The sequence below is a fragment of the Camellia sinensis genome, chromosome 10, assembly GCF_055761805.1.
Source record: "Camellia sinensis isolate YWXY chromosome 10, ASM5576180v1, whole genome shotgun sequence".
Lineage (NCBI taxonomy): Eukaryota > Viridiplantae > Streptophyta > Magnoliopsida > Ericales > Theaceae > Camellia > Camellia sinensis.
The window spans coordinates 140,371,756-140,395,533 of record NC_138970.1 but is presented as its reverse complement, the minus strand read 5'-3'; the positions used below and the strand labels follow the sequence as shown (position 1 = coordinate 140,395,533).

At 33.2% G+C, this 23,778-nt stretch overlaps 1 protein-coding gene across 1 annotated transcript; it reads right to left on the bottom strand.

Moving 5' to 3' along the window:
* Positions 1–6,026: 6,026 nt before the first annotated feature.
* LOC145801335 (uncharacterized) lies at positions 6,027–8,703 on the bottom strand. Its single transcript, XM_082892451.1, has 4 exons — positions 8,328–8,703; positions 7,689–7,785; positions 7,444–7,525; positions 6,027–6,306 (listed from the first exon to the last, which is right to left on the bottom strand). The coding sequence occupies exons 1-4, from the start codon at positions 8,524–8,526 to the stop codon at positions 6,250–6,252; spliced, it is 435 nt and encodes a 144-aa protein (XP_082748577.1). The 5' UTR covers positions 8,527–8,703; the 3' UTR covers positions 6,027–6,249.
* Between the last annotated feature and the right edge of the window lie 15,075 nt (positions 8,704–23,778).

The following is a 23,778-nucleotide window of genomic DNA, read 5'->3' as shown; positions in this document are numbered from 1 at the left end:
AATACCGTTAGACTCAGAATTAAATTTTTTATCTTCTGTAAAATTTTAAAAATTTTATAAAAATAAAAAATATTTTTTCTGAAATAATAATGCATTATTTTTGCTTTAAAATGCATCTGGTGTTGCATGATTAAGTTTCTGGGGCTGAATTTTTTATTGTACACTATTGTTATGGTTTACTGTTTACTGGTATAATTATAGCATTTTACCAGATTCTGGAATATTTATTTCTAATTTTATGTGTGTTTATTAGTTATTTAAAATTCCAGAAAAAATTCAGAAAATTTCCAGAAAATTTCAGGATGATGTACTTTCTGTTATAGCATAATTTAAGTATTAAATACAGCATATTTTTTGGGTTTGTTGTAATTAGAGGAGTATGATTATTTATTTATTTATTTGAATTCCATCATTAAATAAATATAGCATGAGTTGTTTGTAAATTTATATTGAGATGCTATTGTATGGAATTTATCATGCTTTGTATATGCCATAGTCAGTGGGAGGTTATTCGGTTGAGAGAAATCCTTGTAGATTAACTCCCGAAAACCAATATTTTGCGCATAAATTAAACTAAATTTTGGATAATTGTCACTTGTGGCGCAAGAGATGATTACGAGCATAGCGGATTTTCGATCTTGCGACTTGTGTAATATTGTCACTATTTAATTTAGATTTTTGCGGCAAAATTATATTATGCTAATCAAATTAATCCTAATGCGAATTTCTCTCTAAATTGATTTAGCTTATGAAAGTTAATTTGGTTGACCTAGACTTAGTAGAGATGTTCATATGTGAACAATGTAATCCCATTCTTTAGATGAGCAAAAGTCTTGAAGACTTTAGGTCAAGTCTTAATTGAGCCAAAGTAAGGAAACATGACTCAAAAATCGCCGTGGTTTTGTTGCCTTGTTTGGCATAATAAAAACTAATGTGTGCGCTATGGTTAGCGGCACGCTACGTTGTTTTGGTTGGCGAGTTTTGGAGTTATGAAATTAGTAAGCCCTCAATAGATCTGTATATGATCTTGACTAATGAGCTGCGCGGATTGACTTTGTAATTTGACTTGTAAATAATGTTACATCATTGGATGAAGTAACATTCAAGAGTCACGTCATCCAAGAAATGTGAGCTTAAATAAATTAGTCATTAAGTGTAAGACGAGTAGCCAGTATGAGCAGCATTTTGCTCTCTACCCAATTATTGGGAGTGGATGGAGCAAAATTTCATGCACTATAATAGTGTGCGTTGAAGTATCACTTGAAGATTAAAAGATTAACGCTTAGTAGCAGCAAAATCTATTAACACTAAGTGAAAAGATTAGCGCCAAAAGGCTGCAAAATCTATTAGCATTGCTAACTTGTCTAAGTCTGGACACTTTGTTTCCACACTTAAGTGTGAGACATGGATGAGGTGCTTCTTTGTGTGATTCCTTTACTAGGCTAACGTTTTGAATAACATTTACCACTAAGCGCAAACGTTGCAGCATAGTAATGAAAAGGTCAAGGCTGACAACGTTGTTATGACTCTAAGAATTTGACGCATCGCTTGTGAGAGCATTGTGTTGAAATTAGACTCTTTAGCCTCATTCGCGCTTAAGTTACTTCAGGAGCTGCCATAGGTGATAGCTTATTCTCTCCTTCTTGTGGATAGTAGAATTAATTGCAAGTAACTATGAAGCGAGAAATAGATATGGCAAGAGGAGTATCGTCATCTTTCAACTAGATGTATTAAAGTGTATGGAGAATAAAATTGACTTGAAGGTGCAGGGGATTAGCACTTACTAGTTAAATTTGCAACTTAGGCGCAGTTGATATCTCCATGACATCCTTTTATGATCTAGTGAATATGAATTAGTCCTGAGTCATTACCTAGTTGGGCCTAAACCTTTTAAACTTATCTTCGAGAACTCACACATTAAGATGATTGGAATTAGTTTATGACATTGGTCATGAACCGGTGGCTTATTATACTTAATCACATTAATGAGATGATGACACGATGGTTTGAGTAGGCCTTCTCGGGCCCACTCGCTTATGACATCCTGCTCTCATGTGAATGTGTAACTTTGTTCGCAATGGGTGCGCACAAGTAAGTAGGAAAGCCGTAGAAGGTCATTTGATTTGGCGCATTTAGTCCACTATGATATTTGTGACTAGATATGTGTAAGGGGATGATAGCTAAGCCTCAATCTCGACACATTTATAGATTACGATACGCATCTGAGTCAAGACTATTTGATCTCCCATAAGTCAAAAGTTTTGAGATGATTTTTGACATTGCACATATGAGGTTGAGATCAATTAGATAACAGCTTTCATGTTTTTAGTTTTGACCAAGGTGGCGAGTATCTATTTGAGTTATTTTTAGAAAACTTTGTGAAGAGAGATGGATGCTTAGAAAATTGATTATTCCTAGTACTCAACAACACAATGGTGTAGTAGAGAATAAGGAATTAAATATTGTTAATGTTAGGTGGATAATGGCGCAAAATGTTTCCCAATTGGAAATTGCACTAGTTTGTTGCCTATATCCCTAACTAAGAGCCCTCCATATCAGATTTTACACTCCAATTTTGAGTAATAGGTTAGTGGAGAGCCATATATGGGCGATCTGTAACTGTTAAGCAGCTTATCTTTATGTTACTTCTCATAAGATTGTAAAGTTAAGACCTAGGGTTCTATAGCGCATTATTGTGTGCTGTCTTGTAAACACAAAGGGTCGTGTGACGCATTATTGTATGCGGTCATGCAAACCCTCCGGGTCATGTGCATATAGGTAAGCAGCTTTGTGGTAGTGTAACTAAGTCACATAAAGTTTTATTAGTAAAGGTGACGTGAATAGAGTTTTCGGAACTCTATAAGATGGAGAATTCCAAGCATAGCGCTCTATGTAGCCTAGTTGAGAATGGAAAGAAATTTCCAATATCCTAGGGACAGTGGGAGCGATGTGCCTACTATTGGATTACTCTATTAGAGAAGAATACTCTACATTCTTAGTTGCGTGGTAGCGAATGTGAAAAATTTTCACGTCATCACTGGGTGATTGAGAGGGAAACATTCACAATTGCTCCACAAGATGATAAAAAGCCTAGGATAATGCCAAAGGCTCTAGTCCCATGTTTTTAGAAAGTGGATTAATGTTGCGCAGTTTAAGACAAAGTCTTTGAGGATTAACCATTTGGTTGACTTTCCATTATGACGCAAAACTGTTATAAAGTTATGCGTAATTTGGATAGTCATTGTTGAGGCATAAGGCTCGCTAGATACCGAAAAGTCGCACCATTGAGGAAAGTGTAGACCATGAGAAGACTTCCTCCTGGGGAGTGAGGTTATTTTGACTTAGGCTATGATTGACATAAGTTCGGAACATTGATTTGTGGACATTGTGACCCAACTTCTCGTTAGAGAATTGGATAAGTAGATCCGTAGGGATTTACCTTCTGTTTTTTTTTATGGTGAAAAGTTAGGAGCGCAAAAAGGTTGCTAGTTCCAATAAATCTTTTACAACCTAAAACAGTTATCCAAATAGTGGTTCTTAGATTTCGTCAATCCATGATAGGCCAACGATGATCGATGAAGACCACTGAGCCATGATCAATAGTCCAAAAAGAAGTTTTTCCTTACTTAGTCATTATGAGCCAGGAATTTATAAGGTTGTCGCCACCTAGGGTGGGCAGTCCTCTATTTTAGATATGATGGATATGGGTAATGTAATTTATATGCTCGGATGTACGATCCTTAGGGATTGCTTTGGGAGAATTCATGTTTTGTCTTCGATGACTTACATAAGGAATATCCTAGAACGATTCTAGATGCAAAATTACAAACTTATTGACTTACCTATCGGTAAAAGCCAGAGCCTTAGCTATTAAGTGAATCCTCGGATTGTCTTTGGGAGAAACATATGACCTATATTCCTCGATCTTTTCTTTGTTGTGGGAGCCTAAAGTACGCTATGTGGACGTATTCGGCATGATAAGTGTTATCTTTGGTAAATGGTCAACTGAGTTGTTTAGACATTGACCTTGCTCATTAGACTGTGGATAAAATAATTTACTAGTTGTATATTAATTTGCTCATTGTAAGATTCAATGCGCTAGTTGGGCGCATCTGTGCTAGTTGGGCGCACTAAGAATGAACGCAAATTGGTCACCAAAATATCTTTAGAGAGGTTATTGCGCAAGAGGTAGTGATCTTAAATTACTTCATGTGAGGTGCACATGGTGGATTCTGTTGTATATACTTATCGCAAGAGGTGCTGATAAGGCTTATGTTTGGAATCTATAATTGCGCAAGCTGTGGTCAATTTTTTTAAAATCGATCACTTATTTTGAGATGATGGGATGTTGACACTATTATGGTTTGTGTCATAATGATTAGCAGATGATGATGTCAGCAGGCAAGATTGGCTCACTCACACGAGCAATCGCCCTTGGCGCTTGGGAGCGAGTAAGGATGAGACTGGTGGTTTATTTTTATTTGGAGCCAAGAGAGGCTTAAATCATCCACTATGTATGTCGCCTTGGTTATAACCAAGATGAGGTCGTGTTAAGGACCAAACATGGATGTTAGTACCCACTTTCCATGTTGTGCCTGTTATGATTAGCCAGATGCGAGATCTCATTTGACGCCAAGAAGGCGAGCAAATAGAGAATTCGGGTTAGGCGCTAGAAAGCAACTAGACTAATATCTGTACGGTGTATCGAGTATGACGTCACTCTTTATGGAAGAGTTACTCCACCGTAGCATGTATTCATACTATATGTGCTTAGCGACCGAGTAATGAGGTGAGAGAATGGATCACTGCTTCCTCACGAGTGAGTCTTACGTGTCATTATTGATATGACTTCACTACGTACCCTTTTGTGACTTTTGACTATGTCATAAGGTAAGGGATTGATGTTCTGCTACTTTGGTATGTTGCCTGCGGTCATGTATGATTCGGCCTTAAGGGACATCACTGGGAAAGCGGTCAATCCTAAACTAAATGGCATGAGTGCAAAAGGAAGATCATCTAGTATTACACCACTGTTGTATATTCACTGCCGGAAACTCACATCGCTCTGTATGAGAGGCGAATTGAGTGTGAATATATTGCAAGAATTGAGAGGGTCAAACATGCTCTTTTGAGGGATAGAGATGTTTTTTGGACCGGTATAATTAGATGGGTCTGGGGTATATGAGACACTATTTCTGTTTTTTTTTGGGTTGATGTCTCTATGCTGGCTCATTTTGAGTTTCTAGTATAGAGCTCCCACATGCAGGTGTTCTCAGCAGTCGCACGGTGCAGTGGCTAGTATGAGATTGTTTATTTTTTGGGAGATTGAGATAGAGTTGTGGCAGTGTCATGCCAACTCATGTGCGAGTGGGAGATGTTAGTAATGGGCGCCCATGTGGCATGACCATTTGAACATATATTTGAATCTTATCCAAATAGGTTTTGAAATTGAATTCAAACCTATTTAGGATAACCACTCAGGATACAGATATTATCTCCATTACTGATATGGATAGATAATAATAAAATATTATATATCTGGTATATGGGTTATGGTTGATTAAGAGAGAGAAACAACGTATGATCTGAGTTTTACCCATACACTGACTCTCTCCCAAAAGAACAACGATCAAGTCATTTGCACTGTGATTTGTGTGGGTGATATTCAATCTGTGATATCACTTCACTGCTGGGTTGGTTTATCAGACTCTGGAAGCACGTGATTTACCCACGAGCTTCTATCATCTAAAGGTATGATCTAAATATTTTTCCGCTGCATGTTTTGTGTTTTGATTTACAGTTATGTTATTTCTTTTACAGTCAACAATAAAGTAAAAAGTTTTGCGAGCAGGTAAAGAACAAAGTTTTTCAACAATCAAAGCAAATGCAAACTCAATGTTTGAACTTTCAAGGAAGGAGAAAAAAAGAAGGTTGAAAACAAAAACCTATTTGGTAAATTTTTGACAAATTTTCTACAGACTTAAAAGCCTAAAAATAAAACGTCCACTGTTTAATTGAGATTGAGATGGGCTCAACTCCAAAATACATTATTATTAACTCCAAAATTGGACATATCTCTATAAAGTTACATGTCAAATAGAAAGGGAAGTACTGTGTGCTGTACATGAAATCTTAGAAGTAATACAAAATATTATCAACCAACAAATCCAAACAACAAATCCGTCAGGATTCAGAATTCAAAAAACATAATTAACCAACAACAGCGATCAAGAGCAGAGAAAGGGAAATTCAAGAGACAATGTAAAATACCTCTGTTTTGATGTTGAACGATGGGTCTTGAAGCCACTGTTGGGAAATTAAAAAACATTAAAAAAAATTGAGTTATTGACATAGAATGGTAAAGCTAAAGGAGCCTCAAGAAGGTCTATTAGTGTGTCCCCAATCTGGGAGTCCTTTGCATTATATATAGGCCAATCAGTAGTGATGGGTCATCACTCATGTCCATCTATGTGTGTCCATCTCTCACCTCACCCTTTGCCTTATTCTATACAAACATTCATATTCAACTTTACAAAACATTCATATTCAAGCAAACCCACAAAACATTGTCATAGAATTGCATATAATTGGCATTTATGTTATTTGGCATTTATGTCCTGATTTGAACCTTTGTTATTTGGCATAGGGAGTATAGTTATAGTCCAGTTTATATTATTCTCATAGGGAGTATAGTTATTTGGCATTTATGTCCTGATTTGAACCTTTGTTATCTCATGGAATTGCATATAATTGCATGTAATGTATCATTATTTGGTTGGTTAAGAGTTGAAATTGATATTGTTTAGTGTATATTTGTCATTTATGCCTGATTACAACATAATTGTCATTTGGTTCAGAGTTGAAATGGACACAATTTAGTGTAGGTCGACTTATTATATCATGAATTCAAGCAAAAAATATCATGAATTCAAGTTGGAAGTTGATTTGTTTTGGAATCAACCAAGACCAAGAACTTCTCCAAGACCCAACCCCTGCTATGTAGTAAATTTAGAGAAAATATTTTAGGGCCTTAAACATTTTACTAAGAACATCTCCAACCCTTCATCAATTTTATACACTGGACTATACATGTATATATATCAAGTGAAACCCATTTCAGACCCAAAACTTTTTAAAAATGAAAATATCCAGATTCAAAATCTATGAAAATATAGAGTGCATAAACTGGGTTTATATATTCAAAGTCTATGAAAATATATTCAAAATCTATGAAAAATGAAAAAAATTTGTGTGACAAACTATTTTTGAAAATATTGTTCTTAAGAAACAGCTCTAAACTTTTTTTTTATTTTATTTTTCAAGAATGTTTTCACACCAAAATGGAAAAGATGTGTGTTTATGAATTTGTCATTGTTTTCAAAAACCCATATAAAAACAAAAACAATAATGAAAAAAAAAATTTGAAAACAATAGTGAACTTACAAAATCATATGTTTGGTTAATGTGGTTCACCCGATAGAATTCCTCAACAGTTTGTTGTCTTTCACTCTTTGCATCATAGTCCCTGTCAAGTTTTTTTATGTTAGAATTCATCTCGTCAATTCGGCTCAAACTTGATTGATTTATAGCCCTAATTGCTACATGATGCAACTTCCATTTTTGCTCATACCGATTATAAATATAAAAAAAAGGGTAAAAAAAGGAAAATAAAATAAAATAAAACTGACCTAAATGAGTGGCCAAATGAATTGATCTCTAGAAATCCTTCATGCAAAACCAAGTCATTGTTATCAAAAAGAACCCTCTTATCCTTCCCTTGTGAATCTGTCAATAAAATTTAAAAATAAATAAATAAATAAATAAATAAATTATGAAATTTATTTTCTATACTGATCATGACAACCATCAAAGTATGTATCCAAAATGTATACAGAAACATGTTTTATAAAAACAAAAACAATAAAAACATACCCATATCAGGCTGCTCAAGTGAAACCCATTTCAGACCCAAACTTTTTAAAAATGAAAATATCCAGTTTCAAAATCTATGAAAATATCCAGATTCAAAACTCATTCAAAATCAACCCAACCAAACACCCACATATCAAAAATATCCAGATTCAACTATACAAACCCACAAAAAATTCAGATTCAAGCAAAAAAACATTCAACTTTACAAAACATTCAGATTCAAGCAAACCCACAAAACATTGAGATTCAACTTTACAACCAAATCCCAGATTCAACACAACTTTACATTTAGATTCAAAACTCAGATTCGACACAACTTTACATTCAGATTCAGATTCAGATTCAAGCAAACCCACAAAAAATATCATGAATTCAAGTTGGAAGTTCTAGTTTACCTTGCAAGGGGAGAGAGACGAAAGAGGAGGGTGAGAGGAGAGGAGGTGGTCGGTGGTGTCGGTGGTCGTCGGCGTCGTACGGGATGGGCTCCGATGAAGGTAGAGAGAAAGAGTTCAAAACTTGAAATGAGAGAGAGAGAGAGAGAGAGGAGATGAATACCTGTGATGGAGAGGGGAGAGAGAGATATTTTCGGACCATCAGAGGGAAATAAAGCCGTTGATGCTTAAATCTCTTCCTCGTCAACCATTGATGGAGAGAGAGGGAAATAAAGACATCTCAACCATTGAAGTTGAGATGAGACAATTTAGACCATTGGATTAAAATGTATCTCACATACATTTTAAGACATTTTCAAAAAACCTCTTGCCTTATAATATATATATATATATATATTTAGGAATTTAGAACTACGGACTTTTTGACTAATGTCAAACGCATGTATACTATCACACGTGGCAACATACATATATCATTATTCCCGATCCTTTTGGGTGTGTTTGTTTGGACGGACTGGATAAGGGGGGATTGTAATCCATCGGATTGTTAGTCCCGGGATACATTGTCCCGGGACTATTTGGTTGGATTGGATTTGTATCCTATGTTTGTTTAGTCATGGGATTAGATGTCTGGATTGGACTATTTTTAGTAAATCCAATGTTTGGTTAGACGGACTGGATAAGGATAATAAATGTTCAAAAGACTATTTTACCCTTATAATCTATAATTTATAATTTAACAACACTAAAAAAATTTAATTTATAAGGCCACAATTTTTAATTTATTATTTTCAATTAAATTAATTTTATATTTTATATTTTATATTTTTATTTAATATATAATTTTAAATAACGACAATAAAAAAATAATTTTATTTAATATATAAATTAAATTTTCAACAACACTAAAAAAATTTATTTTATAAGGCCATAATTTATAATTTATTATTTATTATTTTTAAATAAATTCAATTTATAATTTATATTTTTTATTTAATATATAATTTTAAATTAACAATACTAAAAAAAATTATTTAATATGTAAATTTAATTTTTTAACAACACTAAAAAAATTTAATTTATAATTTATTATTTTTAATTAAATTTAATTTATAATTTATAATTTAAATTTTTTATTTAATATATAGTTTTAAATCAACAACACTAAAAAAATAATTTATAAATGTTCAAAAGACTATTTTACCATTTTCTAATTGTTCACTAAGTAATAGCATAGAGGGTAAAATGGACATTTCACAAAATAATTCCATGGGATACCAATCCCATGGTTTCTATCCCACACCCCCCCATGGGATAGGATAGTCCCATGTTTATGGGACTAATAGTCCGGAGCAAAATTTTTCAAACAAACAATGGACTATTAGTCCGGTGGGACTAATAGTCTAATCCCACCCTCTTATCCCTCAAAACAAACATGCTCTTTTTGTGTTGTGTTGTTTTATTAATTTTTTTTTTTTTTACTTTCTGGATTTTCACTCCAAAACATATGCAACAATATGTAGGCCTTGTTTGGTTTATTTTTGAAAAATAAATTTTAGAAATTTTTTTTAAAAATTTTATTTGATTTAGTGATTTTGAAAAAAAAAATTCAAACTCATTTTCTATCTTGTACATATCAATTAATCACTTTTTCTCTCACATATATCTACTCAACTACAACAAAATATCAAATCTGTTTAAATTCTCACACTCCAAAACTATTTTTAAAATATATAACCAAACAAACTAAAAAAATTTCTAAACTCTTTTCCTAAATTTTTTTAAAAAAAAATTTCTCCCAAAACCAAACCAAACACACCCATACTTTTTCGTCCCAAAAAAAAATCTTGAGTTATGGTAGCGACTTCAAATAAATTATCAATTTTTTGTCAAAACTTTCACATAAGTGTAAGGTCTACACACATGATAATTTATTTAGTATCTATAATATTTTTAAAAAAATATTTTGTAATGAATAAAATTCACATTTTTTTTTGTAATGTTTGTGGCGTTTTGGATGAAACTTGTATAAGAAAATTGAAATTATATTCAATTGGACAATATTATAAGTAATTTTTTTATATTTTCAAATACATCTTGCGTTTTTATTTTATTTGTGAAGTACTGATTTTTTTGTTTTAGTTGGTAAAAAAAAATTTTGGCCCATGTTTTTTACGTGATGTAGTTGGACACTGTAAGATAAATTGATAGAGAGAAAATAAATTGTATGTATATATTGATTGTTATTGTTGTGTTTACAATGATCAAATATATAGAAGAGAAGAAGGTAGTAGGTGAAGTGGTAGGGGATGAAGTGGAGGTGGTAGTGGTAGGTTAGGTGAGGAGGTGAGCGTGTGTGGTAGGTAGTAATGGGTTAGGTTTAGTGGGTTTAACAGCCCCCCTCAAACTCAAGGAGGTTAGACACAAACCAACTTAAGTTTGGAGAGAGTTACAAAACAGAAAAATAAACTGATAAATAAAATAAAACAGGATAGGAGACACGGTATGGTCGTGTCAGACCGTTGTAGAAGACACAGTTTACGGGGTCATGTCGGACCGATATAGCAGGACACTGTGTGGTCGTGTCAGACCGATGCAGAAGACAGTTTATGGGGTCGTGTCGGACCGTTGTAGCAGACAGTTTACGGGGTCATGTCGGACCTGATGTAGCAGGACACTGTGTGGTCGTGTCAGACCGATGTAGAAGACAGTTTATGGGGTCATGTCGGACCGTTGTAGAAGACAGTTTACGGGGTCATGTCGGACCGTTGTAGCAGCTGACCGGAATCAATGTCGGGACAGTTTATGGGGTCATGTCGGACCGTTGAAGCAGACAGTTTACGGGGTCATGTCGGACCGTTGTAGCAGATTGTGGTGGTGCACCAAGGGGGTGACTTAGGGAGTGCGCCATGGGCGACTTATACATGATACTGTGTATAACCCCCCCTCAAACTCAAATAGGTGTGAAGATAGAAACCTATTTGAGGTTGAAACAAAGGGATTGATAAAGCTGACTGGTGTAGAAGACACTGTATGAGTGGGTAGATAGGCTGTCCAAAAGATATACATGGATGTAGATATCGAGCCCTCAAAAGTCGTGCCCTCAAAAGGTGTGCCCACACCCTCAAAAGGCGTGCCATCAAAAGGCGTGCCCGAATGCATCAAAAGGCGTGCCATGAAAAGGCGTGCCAGTTTGTCGGCGAGAAGAGGCGCGCGATGCGCGTGGCTACCTCGGCTATTTAACCAAGACGGAGCTGAGGCCGAGGCAGAGGCTGAGACAAGAAACTGAGAGAAACCTCTGAAAAATTCTGCGTTGTGCTGAGAGAGAGAGGCTGTAACACTGTTGTGCAGAGAGAGAGAGTCTGTAACACTCTGTTGCGAGAGAAAATGGCTTCGTCGTCCCGTGGTCTGCTTACTCTCTTTCCCGACCTCAACGAGTCCACAAGAGAGATAGCAGGTGCGGTGTCCCGTGAACCTCAACCAAACACTGCCGGATTTGCGCCGTTGAACTTTCCGATGCGGTCGGTGGAGCAAAAAATGGCTGTGCAGTCGGATGTGGAGGCCAATCAGTATACTTTGAAGGCATGTGTGGAGTCCATGACGGCGGTCACAAACTTGTCGCACCGGCTGCAGAGTAGGGCAAATGAGGTGCAGCAGTTAAACTCCCAGCTGGCTCTGCTCCAACGCATGTATAAGGATGCGCGAGCAGAGATAAGCGTGCTAAGGGCAGAAAACAAGGAGCTGAAGCGGAAGGCCACCGTGATGTTCCGATTTGGAGGTCCGCCATATGCTGCAGTGGAGGAGCAGGGAGTAGTGATCGTGCCCAGTGGAGTGGGAAACACGGAGGCAGCACCGGCAAGGGCCGCTCAGGACGGAGGCAAGAAGAAGAGACCGGCGGCAGAGTAGAGAAGAAAATCCGGCCTGTGGATGTGGCTGTTTTGTTTGCGTATTTTTTTTTTTTTTTTTTTTTTTTTTGTTTTTTTTGTTTTTGTTTTTGTTTTTTTTTTTTGGTGTGTAAAAATGTGATCGGGGTTGATCCCTGAGATGAATAAAATATGGTTTGGTGTTGGAGTGCAAATCTTTAGCACACGGATTTGTGAAAAACAGCAATGGTATTTGGAATGTTTTTTTTTTTTTTTTTGTTTTGTTTTGTTTTTTTTTTTTTTTTTTTTTTGGATGAGCATGGGGATGATGAAGAGATAATAATGAATAAAAAAAAATAAAGGTGGTAGTGGGGAACAGGACGAAATAAGAGAGCGTGATTAAAAAAAAAGGAAAGTGATAATAAAAAAAGAAAGTTTGGGCGGTGGATTTTTTTTTTTTTTGTTAATAATAATAATAATAATAATAATAATATAGTAATGAGAAAAGCATGGGCGGTGGTGGAGAGAAAACAAAGGGACCAGAGAGAGAGGGAGTGGGGTGATTAAATAAAGAAAAATAAAATAAAATAAAAAAGTTCCATGTCTCCCATGTGCATGTGTTTTATTGTTATTTTAAAGATGCCTTTGTTAGCTTCAAAAAGATGCCTTTGGATGCCTTTGTTGTGCAAAAAAAAAAAGAGGCCTTTCTCTGTATAAGTCGTGCATCCTGTGTGTGCCAGGGGTGTGTGCCCGTGTGCCTGGGTTGGTGTGTGTGTTGGGTGATGTGTATCTGTGTGTGATAGCCGAGTGAATTGGCAGCGTGTATGTGTATGTTGCAGAGAGAGAAGGTGCCGAGAGAGTGAGAGAGCTCTGCGAGAGAGAGAGAGCTGGGTTTGAGAGAGCTCTGTTAGAGAGAGAGAGCTGGGTTTGAGAGAGAGAGAGGAGAGGTTTTGATCCAGGTTTGTCAAGCCTCGCATGTCTCCTTCTTGTGCAGCTTTGATCCAGGTTTGTCAACCTGGTCATGCCAGACTTGTAACAGTTATGGTGACTCCTCCGATGGTCATTGTTGGTGTGGTCGCTTATGTGAAGACACCACGTGGTCTCCGTTCATTGAACACTGTATGGGCTCAGCATCTGAGTGAGGAGGTGATTCTACAAGAACTGGTGCAAGTCCAAGAAGAAGGCTTTTGTGAAATACTCAAAGAAGTATGAGATTGAGTGTTGGGGCAGCGGAGTGAAGGTATGTGTAGAGGTCCGGCGGGCGGCCAAGGCGAGGTTGCCGCCCGCCGGTGAAGCGGAATTACTAAGTTGTTAACCTTGCTCTGATACCATGTAAGATAAATTGATAGAGAGAAAATAAATTGTATGTATATATTGATTGTTATTGTTGTGTTTACAATGATCAAATATATAGAAGAGAAGAAGGTAGTAGGTGAAGTGGTAGGGGATGAAGTGGAGGTGGTAGTGGTAGGTTAGGTAAGGAGGTGAGCGTGTGTGGTAGGTAGTAATGGGTTAGGTTTAGTGGGTTTAACAGACACTACTACAAACTACACATAAGTGCCAAAAAAAACAAAAAAAAATTGGTGACTATTATCAGATTGTAGTTGGAGACTATTACCCAATTGTTAACAAAAACAAACCAAAAAAACAAAAAACAAAAAAGAGAAGAAAAGCTTTAGCTACTATACCCTATGTGATAATAGTTGTGCAAATATTTCCATCAATGTTTGACACAAAGCGAGGGGTGAAAATGATATAAAGAAAATCAAGGAGGGATAAAGCGGTCTTTTTACACTACTGTCGGCAGCCTACACGTGAAGTTACTGTACATAAGTTTTTAGGGTGAAATTTTTAGATTCTTTTGACTTTTTTTAATAATTTTTAGACTTTTTAACTAAATCGGTTATTTCTCAAACGAGACCTCAATTTAATTATTAAATATTCATTTTACTTACATAGAAATGTATTTTGACAAAAAATTTATCAATATTCAATTAATTTAATTTTTATAAATACATTTTATTAACGTTTTTTAAATATAAACCATTCAAATTATTAAAATAAAACTCAATAAGGCTGCGTTTGGCAAGAGTTAAACGGGCTTTTTTGACTATTTTAGTCATAAAAAATAAAATAGGCTATTTTAATCACAAAAAATAAAATATCACATCCAACCCATAATCATTACAAAATTCTCTTATAAAAAAAGTTAAAAAAGTCAAAAAATTAAAAAATTCTTTCCAAACTAAACTTTTTAACCTAAATTAAAATAACTAAAAAAATTAAAAAATTAAAAAATTAACTCACTTTCTAAACGGAGGCTAAATCTTACGAGTTGCCCGATAATCACTGCTATATATTTTTTACTCCACCCCCTTATTCTGCCTCACCTAAATCCTGATTTCAACACAAACGCTTGTCATTCAGCGACATACCATTTTTAAGAATTGGAAAAGTAGAATTATCTTGTTCATTAGAGTCAAATTTAGACTTGATTTGGCATAATAAAAAAAGTCAAAAAATTTAAAAAGTCACTATCTTATTTTTAAAAAAATGAATGAGAGCATTAATTAGTATTATCACTGATAATGTGGCTGTGGATCCCACCATAAATGATTTGATATTTTGGCTTTGATATTGAATTTTTTTCTTTTTTATTGATTGTCATGTCATTAGTAATCTTTTAGAGCTTCAAAATTAGTAGTCTCTATCATTGTTATATTTAAAAGGTTATTTGAGATGTTATAAATAAGTATATTTTTTGACTTTTCATGAAATATGGATTGAGTTTGAAGTGATGTGATAGAGAGGTGATGTGACTTAAATAAGATGATGTGACTTAAATAGGATAGTGACTTTTTGACTTTTTCAAAAGATGTCAAACTTTAGTCTTAAATCACATCATCTTATTTAAATTATATCATCTCCTTATCACATCACTTCAAACTCAATACATACACAACCCATATTTTATAAAAAATTAAAAAATACACTTATTTAATTTATTCCAAACAACCCCTATTGATTTTAACACAATCGCTCTAATCATTCAGCAACGTGCCATTTTTAAGAACTGGAAATGTAGAATTATCTTTTTCACTAGAGTCAAATTTAAGGGTTGTTCAAGATATTTTAAATAAATGTATTTTTTAATTTTTTATGAAATATTAATTGAATTTAAATTGATGTGGTAAAAATATGATATGACTTAAATAAGATGACATAATTTAAATAAAATAATAATTTTTTAATTTTTTAACTTTTTTAAGAGATGTCAAACTTAACTATAGTCAATAAAATTGATTCTTAAAATAAATACATAATATATATATATATATATATATATATATATATATAAATTCTTTTTCTGTTGCGTTTACATGAAGCTAAAGGCTTTGTTGACTTCGCTATTCGGACGAAGTTATCCTTTATTTAGCTCAAGTTTGGAAAGACTAAAAAAGTGTACTTTTTGTCTTTTTGGACTAAAAAATTGAGGTTGAAAATATGGATGTTTGGGTTAATTTTTTGACTTTTTATTGAAAAATGTGTAATAAAAAATTGTAAAAATTGATTTGTAGGGAAAAATTTGAATTGGAAGTTGTGCAGCCGTAATTGTTGACTTTTGGTGAATAGTGTTAACTTTTTAACTTTTTGAATAACTTTTTAGCTTTTTGGCTTTTTTGGATCTTCCCAAACTTGCCCTTAACAGAGGGATAAAAAATAAAAATAAAAGATCTTTTTCTCTTGCGTTTATATCAATCTAAAGATGTTGACTTCCCTATTTGGACAAAGTTATCTTTGTTTGAGATGTCTTAAATAAATGTATTTTTTAATTTTTTAAATTAAAAAATTAAAAAAATATGATTTTTGGATTAATTTTTTAATTTTTTATGAAAAAATATGTATTAAAAAATTGTATAAATTAGTGTGTCGAAAAAAATTAGAATTGGGAGTTGTGCAGCCATAATTTTTGACTTTTGGTGAATAATGATAACTTTTTGACTTTTTTTTTTTAACTTGTCAAACTTGGCCTTAACATAGGGATAAACTTAGAACGCGTAGGCTTCTTTTTAGTCCGTGATCAAATTAGAAGGTATTGTTAAGTTCATGAGAGCTTATTATAGATTTTATTTCAATAATTTAAAATATTAAATGCGTAAAACTCGTCAAGTACTATATACTTGTAGATAATTACGTTGATCGGATATCAATAGCTATTTCATCGGATCAGATTTCTATTAATCGCTTATTTTTTCACTGTTCATTTTTTTTATACAAAACTAATTTGATTACGTAGTTATCGATATCCAATCAATGTGATTTTTTATGGGCATATAATACTTAACGATTTCTACACATTGAATGATTCTGATTATTGAAATGAGACCCGTAGTGGACTCTCACAGATCCAACAATGCCCTCTAGTCCGTATCGGATTGGAGGAAAGCCAGTCTAGATTAGCCAGATAAGAAATGTTACCATATATACTTTTTAAAAGATGTACATCGTATATATTTTGTTATGTATTGTGTGATACATATAATATATTTTTATGGTAAATGAATGGGCTCAATATCCAACATACAAATGTTGATCAAATATTGGTAATTCTTTCGTCAAATATTTTTGTATTCAATTTTTTATTAAAATCAAATTTACTATTTATATTTTTAGATACATATTTAATTTTATGAAAGAGTTATCGATATTCGATCAATTTAATCTTTTATAAAAATAGTTTACTCAACGTAATTTAAAAAGTAAACAATTTAAATTATCAAGCCCATATAATTAACTAGATATATATAGGCCACTAGGACCTTGCAAATTAAGGTGTAATACTGGGCTTGATAATTTACACCTTCATAATGTAGAAGAGATGAACAATATATAGGCCACTAGGACCTTACAAATTAACTAGAGAAATGTAGAGTCTCAAAACCTCCAAATATTAACTCACTACCAAGCTCATGACCTTCCAATTAACTTCCATTCATAAACAAAATAAAAAGTCACCAAAAATAAATAAATAAAAATATTAAAATGGTCCAACAATCCCCCACTCATTTTAATATTAATAAGGACAAGAGAGATTACTAAACAAAGATAGACTAGTATACATTATGAAGGTGTGCTTTGCATTGAACTTTTATTAATGAAACAACAACCTCTACTCCAGAGTCAGTAGTGGTCTCAGACTTGAACTATGACTGCTTAGGAGAAATAAAGTATTACTGTTCACACATAATGATCCAGGTGTTGACATGAGCTTTAAACAACCAGCATATTACGGCCTTGTGCTAATCTCAATTTTCATGAGCATATTTGAAAATAAGTCTTATTTTCATAGAAAGCGACCCAACTTCCATACTTACATAGGTGAAATCTGTCAGGGATGTTCCTGTAATTTACACACCCCAACAAGAGCTACAAAATTTCATTAAGAGTATAAAGACTCAACCCTCCAACATTACAGGACAAATGCACTTGCATCATAGGAATGGACAACAATATATCAATAAGTGCATTTTTTACAACCACCATATGATTCGTTCTTCCAATTGAACCTAATTACAAGATCTCTAGTCCCTAGGTTGGGTATCTTCATACATGGTTTATGACTTTATAGGCTTCAAACCCATCCCCCCCCCGATGTATTCCAAACCCTATCTCTCGCCAAGGCCTTGGTTAACGGATCTACAAGATTATCACAAGATTTTACATAATTCACAATTATGATGTCATTATTCAAATAGGATCTTACATTACTATGTTTCCTTCTAATAGGTCTGGATTTACCATTATAAAAATGGTTGTTCAGTCTACTAATAGCAATAGTACTATCACGACGAATTAACATAGGAGGAATTGGTTTTTCTCAAAAAGGGATTTCATGTAACAAATCTCTTAACCAATTCGCTTCCTCACATGTTGAAGCTAACGCTATCATCTTAGCTTCCATTGTAGAATTAGCAATTATAGTCTATTTTTTAGACTTCCAACTTATAGCACCACCATTCAAGGTAAAAATAAAACCCGAGGTAGAGAGAGAATCACTTCACAAAGTGTTCCAATTGGCATAACTATATCCCTCAAGTACCGTAGAATACTTGTTATAAAACAAACTATAATTTTTGGTACCAGATAAATATTTCATAATTCTTTCCATAGCTAGCCAATGATCTCGACTTGGTTTACTAGTAAACTTGCTAAGTACTCCCATAGCATATGCAATGCCAGGTCTAGTACAGTCAATAACATATCTCAAACTACCAATCATGCTAGCATATTACTTTTGATTAATTACATCTTTTTCATTTGTTACAGTAGATAAATGTATGCTTTCATTAAAGGAGTAGCAACATATTTACAGTCTAGAAAATTATATTTCTTTAAAATTTTCTCAACATAGTGCGCTTAATCAAGAAAAATTCCATTATTAGTCTTGGTAATTTTAATTTCCAAAATAAAATTGGCTTCACAAAGATCTTACATATCAAAGTGGCTATTAAGTATATTTTTAGTCTCATTTGTAATATGCAAATTAGAGCCAAAGATAAGTAGATCATCCACATATAGGCTAATAATCACATATGCATTCTCACAAGTTTTATAATATATACACTTATCACATTCATTAATCTTATAGCTATTCTCAAGCATACACGAATCAAATTTCTTATGCCACTATTTAGGAGCTTGCTTTAAATCATGAAGGGATTTAGTTAGCTTACACATCTTACTTTTTTGGCCAGGCTCCACAAAGCCCTTGGGTTAGTCCATATAAATCTCCTCATCTAGATCTCCATTTAAAAAAGCTGTTTTCATATCTATTTGATGAATTTTTAAATCATGAATTGCAGCCACTGCTATCAACAGTCTAATGGATGTAACTCTAGTAATTAGAGAAAAAATATCAAAGAAATCAAGATCAACTTGTTACTTAAAACCTTTAGCGACAAGTCTCATTTTATAATTATCTATAGTTTCATCCGGTTTAAGTTTTTTACAGATGACCCATTTACACCAAATAGTTTTACAACTTAGAAGTGAATCCACTAGTTTCTATGTTTTATTTGAAAGTAGTGAATCTATCTCATCATTTACAGTCTCTCTCCAGAAAATAGCATCAGGTAATGATAAAGCTTCTTGCATTGTAAGAGAAATTTCTTCTACATTGTAAAGATAATAGTCAATACCAAAACTTTTTCAACTCTAGCTCGTTTACTCCTCCTTCATTGGATTTGAGAATTTTTTTTGTTCTTAAAAAACTTGAGATGGAGTAGAAGAGCTAGGCATGGATAAAATATTTTCAGAAAATATTTGACCCCCCACTATTTCTAAATTTGAAAAGAAATTTATTTTCATGAAAAATAGCATCACTTGATTCAAAAATAATATTATTTTCTATATCAAAAAATTTATAAGTTGTACTATGCAATACATACCCAAGAAAAGCACAAGTGGTAACTCATTCACCCAATTAAGGTCGTTTAGGATCTACAATTCTCACAAAAGCTAAACAGTCTCAAACCCTCAAATAACCTAGATTTGGTTTATGCCCCCACCACAACTCATAAGGTACAATTTTAGTCTTTTTGTGTGTCACTCTATCACATGGCAAGCTGTCAAAATAGCCTCCTCCCAAAGATTTGAAGGAGCACTTGAATCAATATGCAAAGCATTCGTCAAGTCAATTAACCTTCTATTTTTTTTCTTTCAGCTACGCCATTAGATGAAGGTGAATATGGTAGAGTAGTCTCATGAATAATTCCTAATGACTGAACAAAAGAGTTGAATCTAAGAGATTCATACTCGTGACCTCTATCACATCTAATTCTCTTAATCTTTTTACCGAATTGATTTTTCACTTCAAGAAGGAATTTTTTAAATTTCTCAAATGCATCACTTTTATTTTTTTAATAAATATACTTTTGTATATTTTGAAAAATCATCAATAAAAGTGATAAAATATTGGTTACTACCACGAGTAAAAATTCCTTTAAACTCACACAAATTAGTATAAAATAATTTTAGCAATTCAGTATTTTTCTCAACACTTTTATGAGGCCTCTTAGGTAATTTTTACTTTACTGCAAACTTCACATTTCTTAAATTTTTTTGTCAATTGAAGAATTAATCCTAAACTACTCATGATTCCCACATATTTACTGCTAATATGACACAAGCGAGCATGCTAAAAATTAATAGAAGACAACATATAAACCAAATTGATAGATGGTTTATTAATTTCAACATTCAATTTGACCATCCCATCACAAGCATAACCCTTATCCACAAAAATACCCTTCTTGATAATCACATATTGATCAGATTTCATAATTTGTTTAAAACTAGTCTTATTCAACAAATAACTTGATATCAAATTCTTCCTTATGGACAGTGTATAAAACACATCTTTTAAAGTAAGTACACGTCCAAATGTGAACTTAAGATCAACCTCACCACTCCTAAGTATCTTCGTTTGACTAGAGTCACCAAGCATAATCGTTTTTTCATTATCAAAAGGAGTATACACCTTGAACCAAGCTCTCTCATAACAAACATGTCTATTAGCACCAGAATCTGCCCATCAACCTTCCATATAATTAATCATGAAAATGTTTGCAATCATCGCCACAAATGACTCCTCAATAACGTTAACCTTTGGGGAAGGTGCATGTTTTCGGAATTTGCAAGTTCGAGCAATATGCCAATTTTTGCCACAGACAAATCATGTCAAATTTTGTGAAGATGATGAACATTGGTTCTTATTTTGATTAGTTCATTTATTGTGAGGTTTACCATAATTCTTCATGTTCTTTTTATAAGGCTTCAAATAAGCATTCTTGAAATTTTGACCTTTGGGTAAGTTATTATTTGCTAAAACAAAATTTACCTTTGTGGTGGAATTGGCTTTACCCTCTTGTGTTATCAATGCATCTTGGCCGCTAGTTTCCTCTTCAACTTGGATGCGAGTGATCAACTCCTCTAAAGAAGTCTCTTTTTGTTTGTGGCGCACGTTCTTTTGGAATTCTCTCCAAGATAGCGGTAACTTGTCAACAAGTCCTGCAACTACCAAGTTGCCACCAATCTTGATGCTTTCAAATCTTACTTTTGCAACTATCATTTGGAAATCTTGTGCTGTCTCCACAACAAATTTTTCATCCACCACTTGGAAGTGAAAAAATTGACTAACTACATACTTTTTTGCTCCTGCCTCTTTAGTATCATAATTAATTTGTAAAGTTTTTCAAATTTTCTTTGCGAAAGTGTAAGTGGTGTCAAAGTAATTATAAAATTGATCAACAAGGCAATTTAAGAGATAAAAATGACATTTATACTCATCTGTATTGTATAAAGTCACTTTTGCTTCATGTGCCTCATAGTCTTCATCATTCATCTCCTCAGTTGGGATTTTGTTTAGGTTCTTCTTGGTAAGAACATAAGTAACTTTCAAAAGGCTGAGATAAAAAAGAACTTTTCTTTTTGACTTCTTAAAATGAACTCCTTTAAACTTGAAAGGCTTGTTGAGATCTCCAATTCTGTCATTGGCTTTTTTTGGTACTTGCTCCATTTTGATCTTCGTAAAATTGATGATGAAAATACTTGAAGAATTATATTTTATTGACGAATAATGTAAAAAAAATGAGATACAAATAGATCAGGTTGAGATACAGATATCTCGTTTTTTTTAAGGTGATTAAGCCCACGGCAGTAGGAAGAACCCAAATACCGATACAGTTGTTACTAAACTCTGACTTGTCCCCTTTAGGATATAACAGTCTAACCACTTGTCGTATGGTTTAGACCGACTCTACACAAGATGGTGAACCCAAAACTCTACCAAGAAAAATATCATTTTTTGATTAGTGATCTCTTAAGTGTAAAAATAGTTATTTAGAAATGAGTAAAAGAGAGGAATAATATGTAAGCCACTAGGACCTTACAAATTACACCAAAAATAATAACTATAAAACTAAAGAAAATGGAGTTTCAAAACCTCCAAATATTAATTAACCATTAAGTTAATGACTTCTATTTATAGACAAAATAAAAGATCACCAAAAAAAAAAAAAAAAATATATTAAAACGATCCAACACAACCCAAACGCTTTAATCATTCAATGACGTGCCATTTTTAAGAATTTGGAAAAGTAGAATCATCTTTTTCACTTGCGCCAGATTTCACTCAATGGAATTGATTTTTATAAAAATAAAATAAAATAAAATATTTCTTTTTCACTTGCGTTTATATAAACCTAAAGACTTTCTTGGCTTCACTGTTTGGGCGAAAAGTATAATCATCTTTTTCACTTGCATCAAATTTACTCAATGGAATTGATTCCTTTCAAAAAAAAAAAAAAAAAAAAAAAACAAAAAAAAAATTCAATCGGCTTGGTTTTATTTTTTAGAATTCACATTTCATTTTTTTTTAATTTTTAATTTTTTTTATTTTCAATGAATTTTTTAATATTATAAGTAATTTTTAAATTTTTAAATACACCTAACATAAATACACTTAAAAATTTTAATTTTTGTGATTTTTTTTTAAAAATTTATTAAATACTAAAAAGACAAAAAAAATACAAAAAATTCAATATATTTATTTGTATTTTTGTATATTTATGAATTTTTTAAAATATTTTTTCACAAATATTTTATTTTATAGATACATCTAAGTAATGTGTATCTAAAAAAGTATAAAATTTACTTTAAAATTATAAAAATATTCACTAAAAAAATACTAAAAATAAAAATTCAATTTTCAGAAAATTAAATTTAGAAAATTTTAACCAAACACACTGATTTTTATATATTTTTGTTTTTGCTTTTCATTTTTTTCAATGGAAAAAAAAATAGGATGCTTTGTGGTGTCGTCACCGTATCCATAGGTCTTGACTCAGGACTAGTCGATTGCTAGTCAGATTTAACCTAACCTACAGGAAATGAGCCACCACTAAAGTATCAATGGGGTTTAGCCACCCACTATCGAAGCAGCAATGAAGCTCAGTCACCTCAGTCATACGCCATAAAAGAGCCCAGAGTCAACTAAAATACAGTGTAAGATCTCGAAGAAAGCCAACTGAATAATCCAATAGATTCGCACCCCCAAGATTCGAAGGTGAGCCACCCCTATGGAGATAATTACATTCTCCAATAGGCCACCACCCCAGGTGGCAGTATATATATTTTTTACTTGCATTTTTATCAAGCTAACACTGCTGGAAAATCTGCTTTTAGCGGCGTTTACAAAACGCCGCTATAGGTACAACAAACGTCGTTAATTCTTTTTGTGACGTTTAATGTCAAACGCCGATGCTGCGGCCGTCGCTATAGCTTTATGACGTTTAAAAAAACGTCGTTATATGACTATAGGCGGCGTTTTTAAAAACGCCGCGAAATATCCCACCAAAGCTACTATGACGTCACTATCATTTTAACGACGTTTTCAAAACGCCGCCATATCTTTTTAAAAAACTTACTGTTAGCTTTTAGAGTTTTAGGTGGCGTTTTCAGAAACGCCGTGATATCCCCTTTTTTTAATTTTCTTAAATTTTAAATTTAATATGAACAAGGACCTATTGATG

What these genes read in the sequence shown, in the direction of transcription:
- LOC145801335 (XM_082892451.1), bottom strand. Translation starts at nt 8,526, where the DNA reads ATGGTCCGAAAATATCTCTCTCTCCCCTCTCCATCACAGGTATTCATC. An exon ending in CGTCTCTCTCCCCTTGCAAG is followed by an intron (nt 7,786 to 8,327) that starts GTAAACTAGAAC and finishes TTTTATTGACAG; the next exon opens with ATTCACAAGGGAAGGATAAG. An exon ending in TCATTTGGCCACTCATTTAG is followed by an intron (nt 7,526 to 7,688) that starts GTCAGTTTTATT and finishes AAAACTTGACAG; the next exon opens with GGACTATGATGCAAAGAGTG.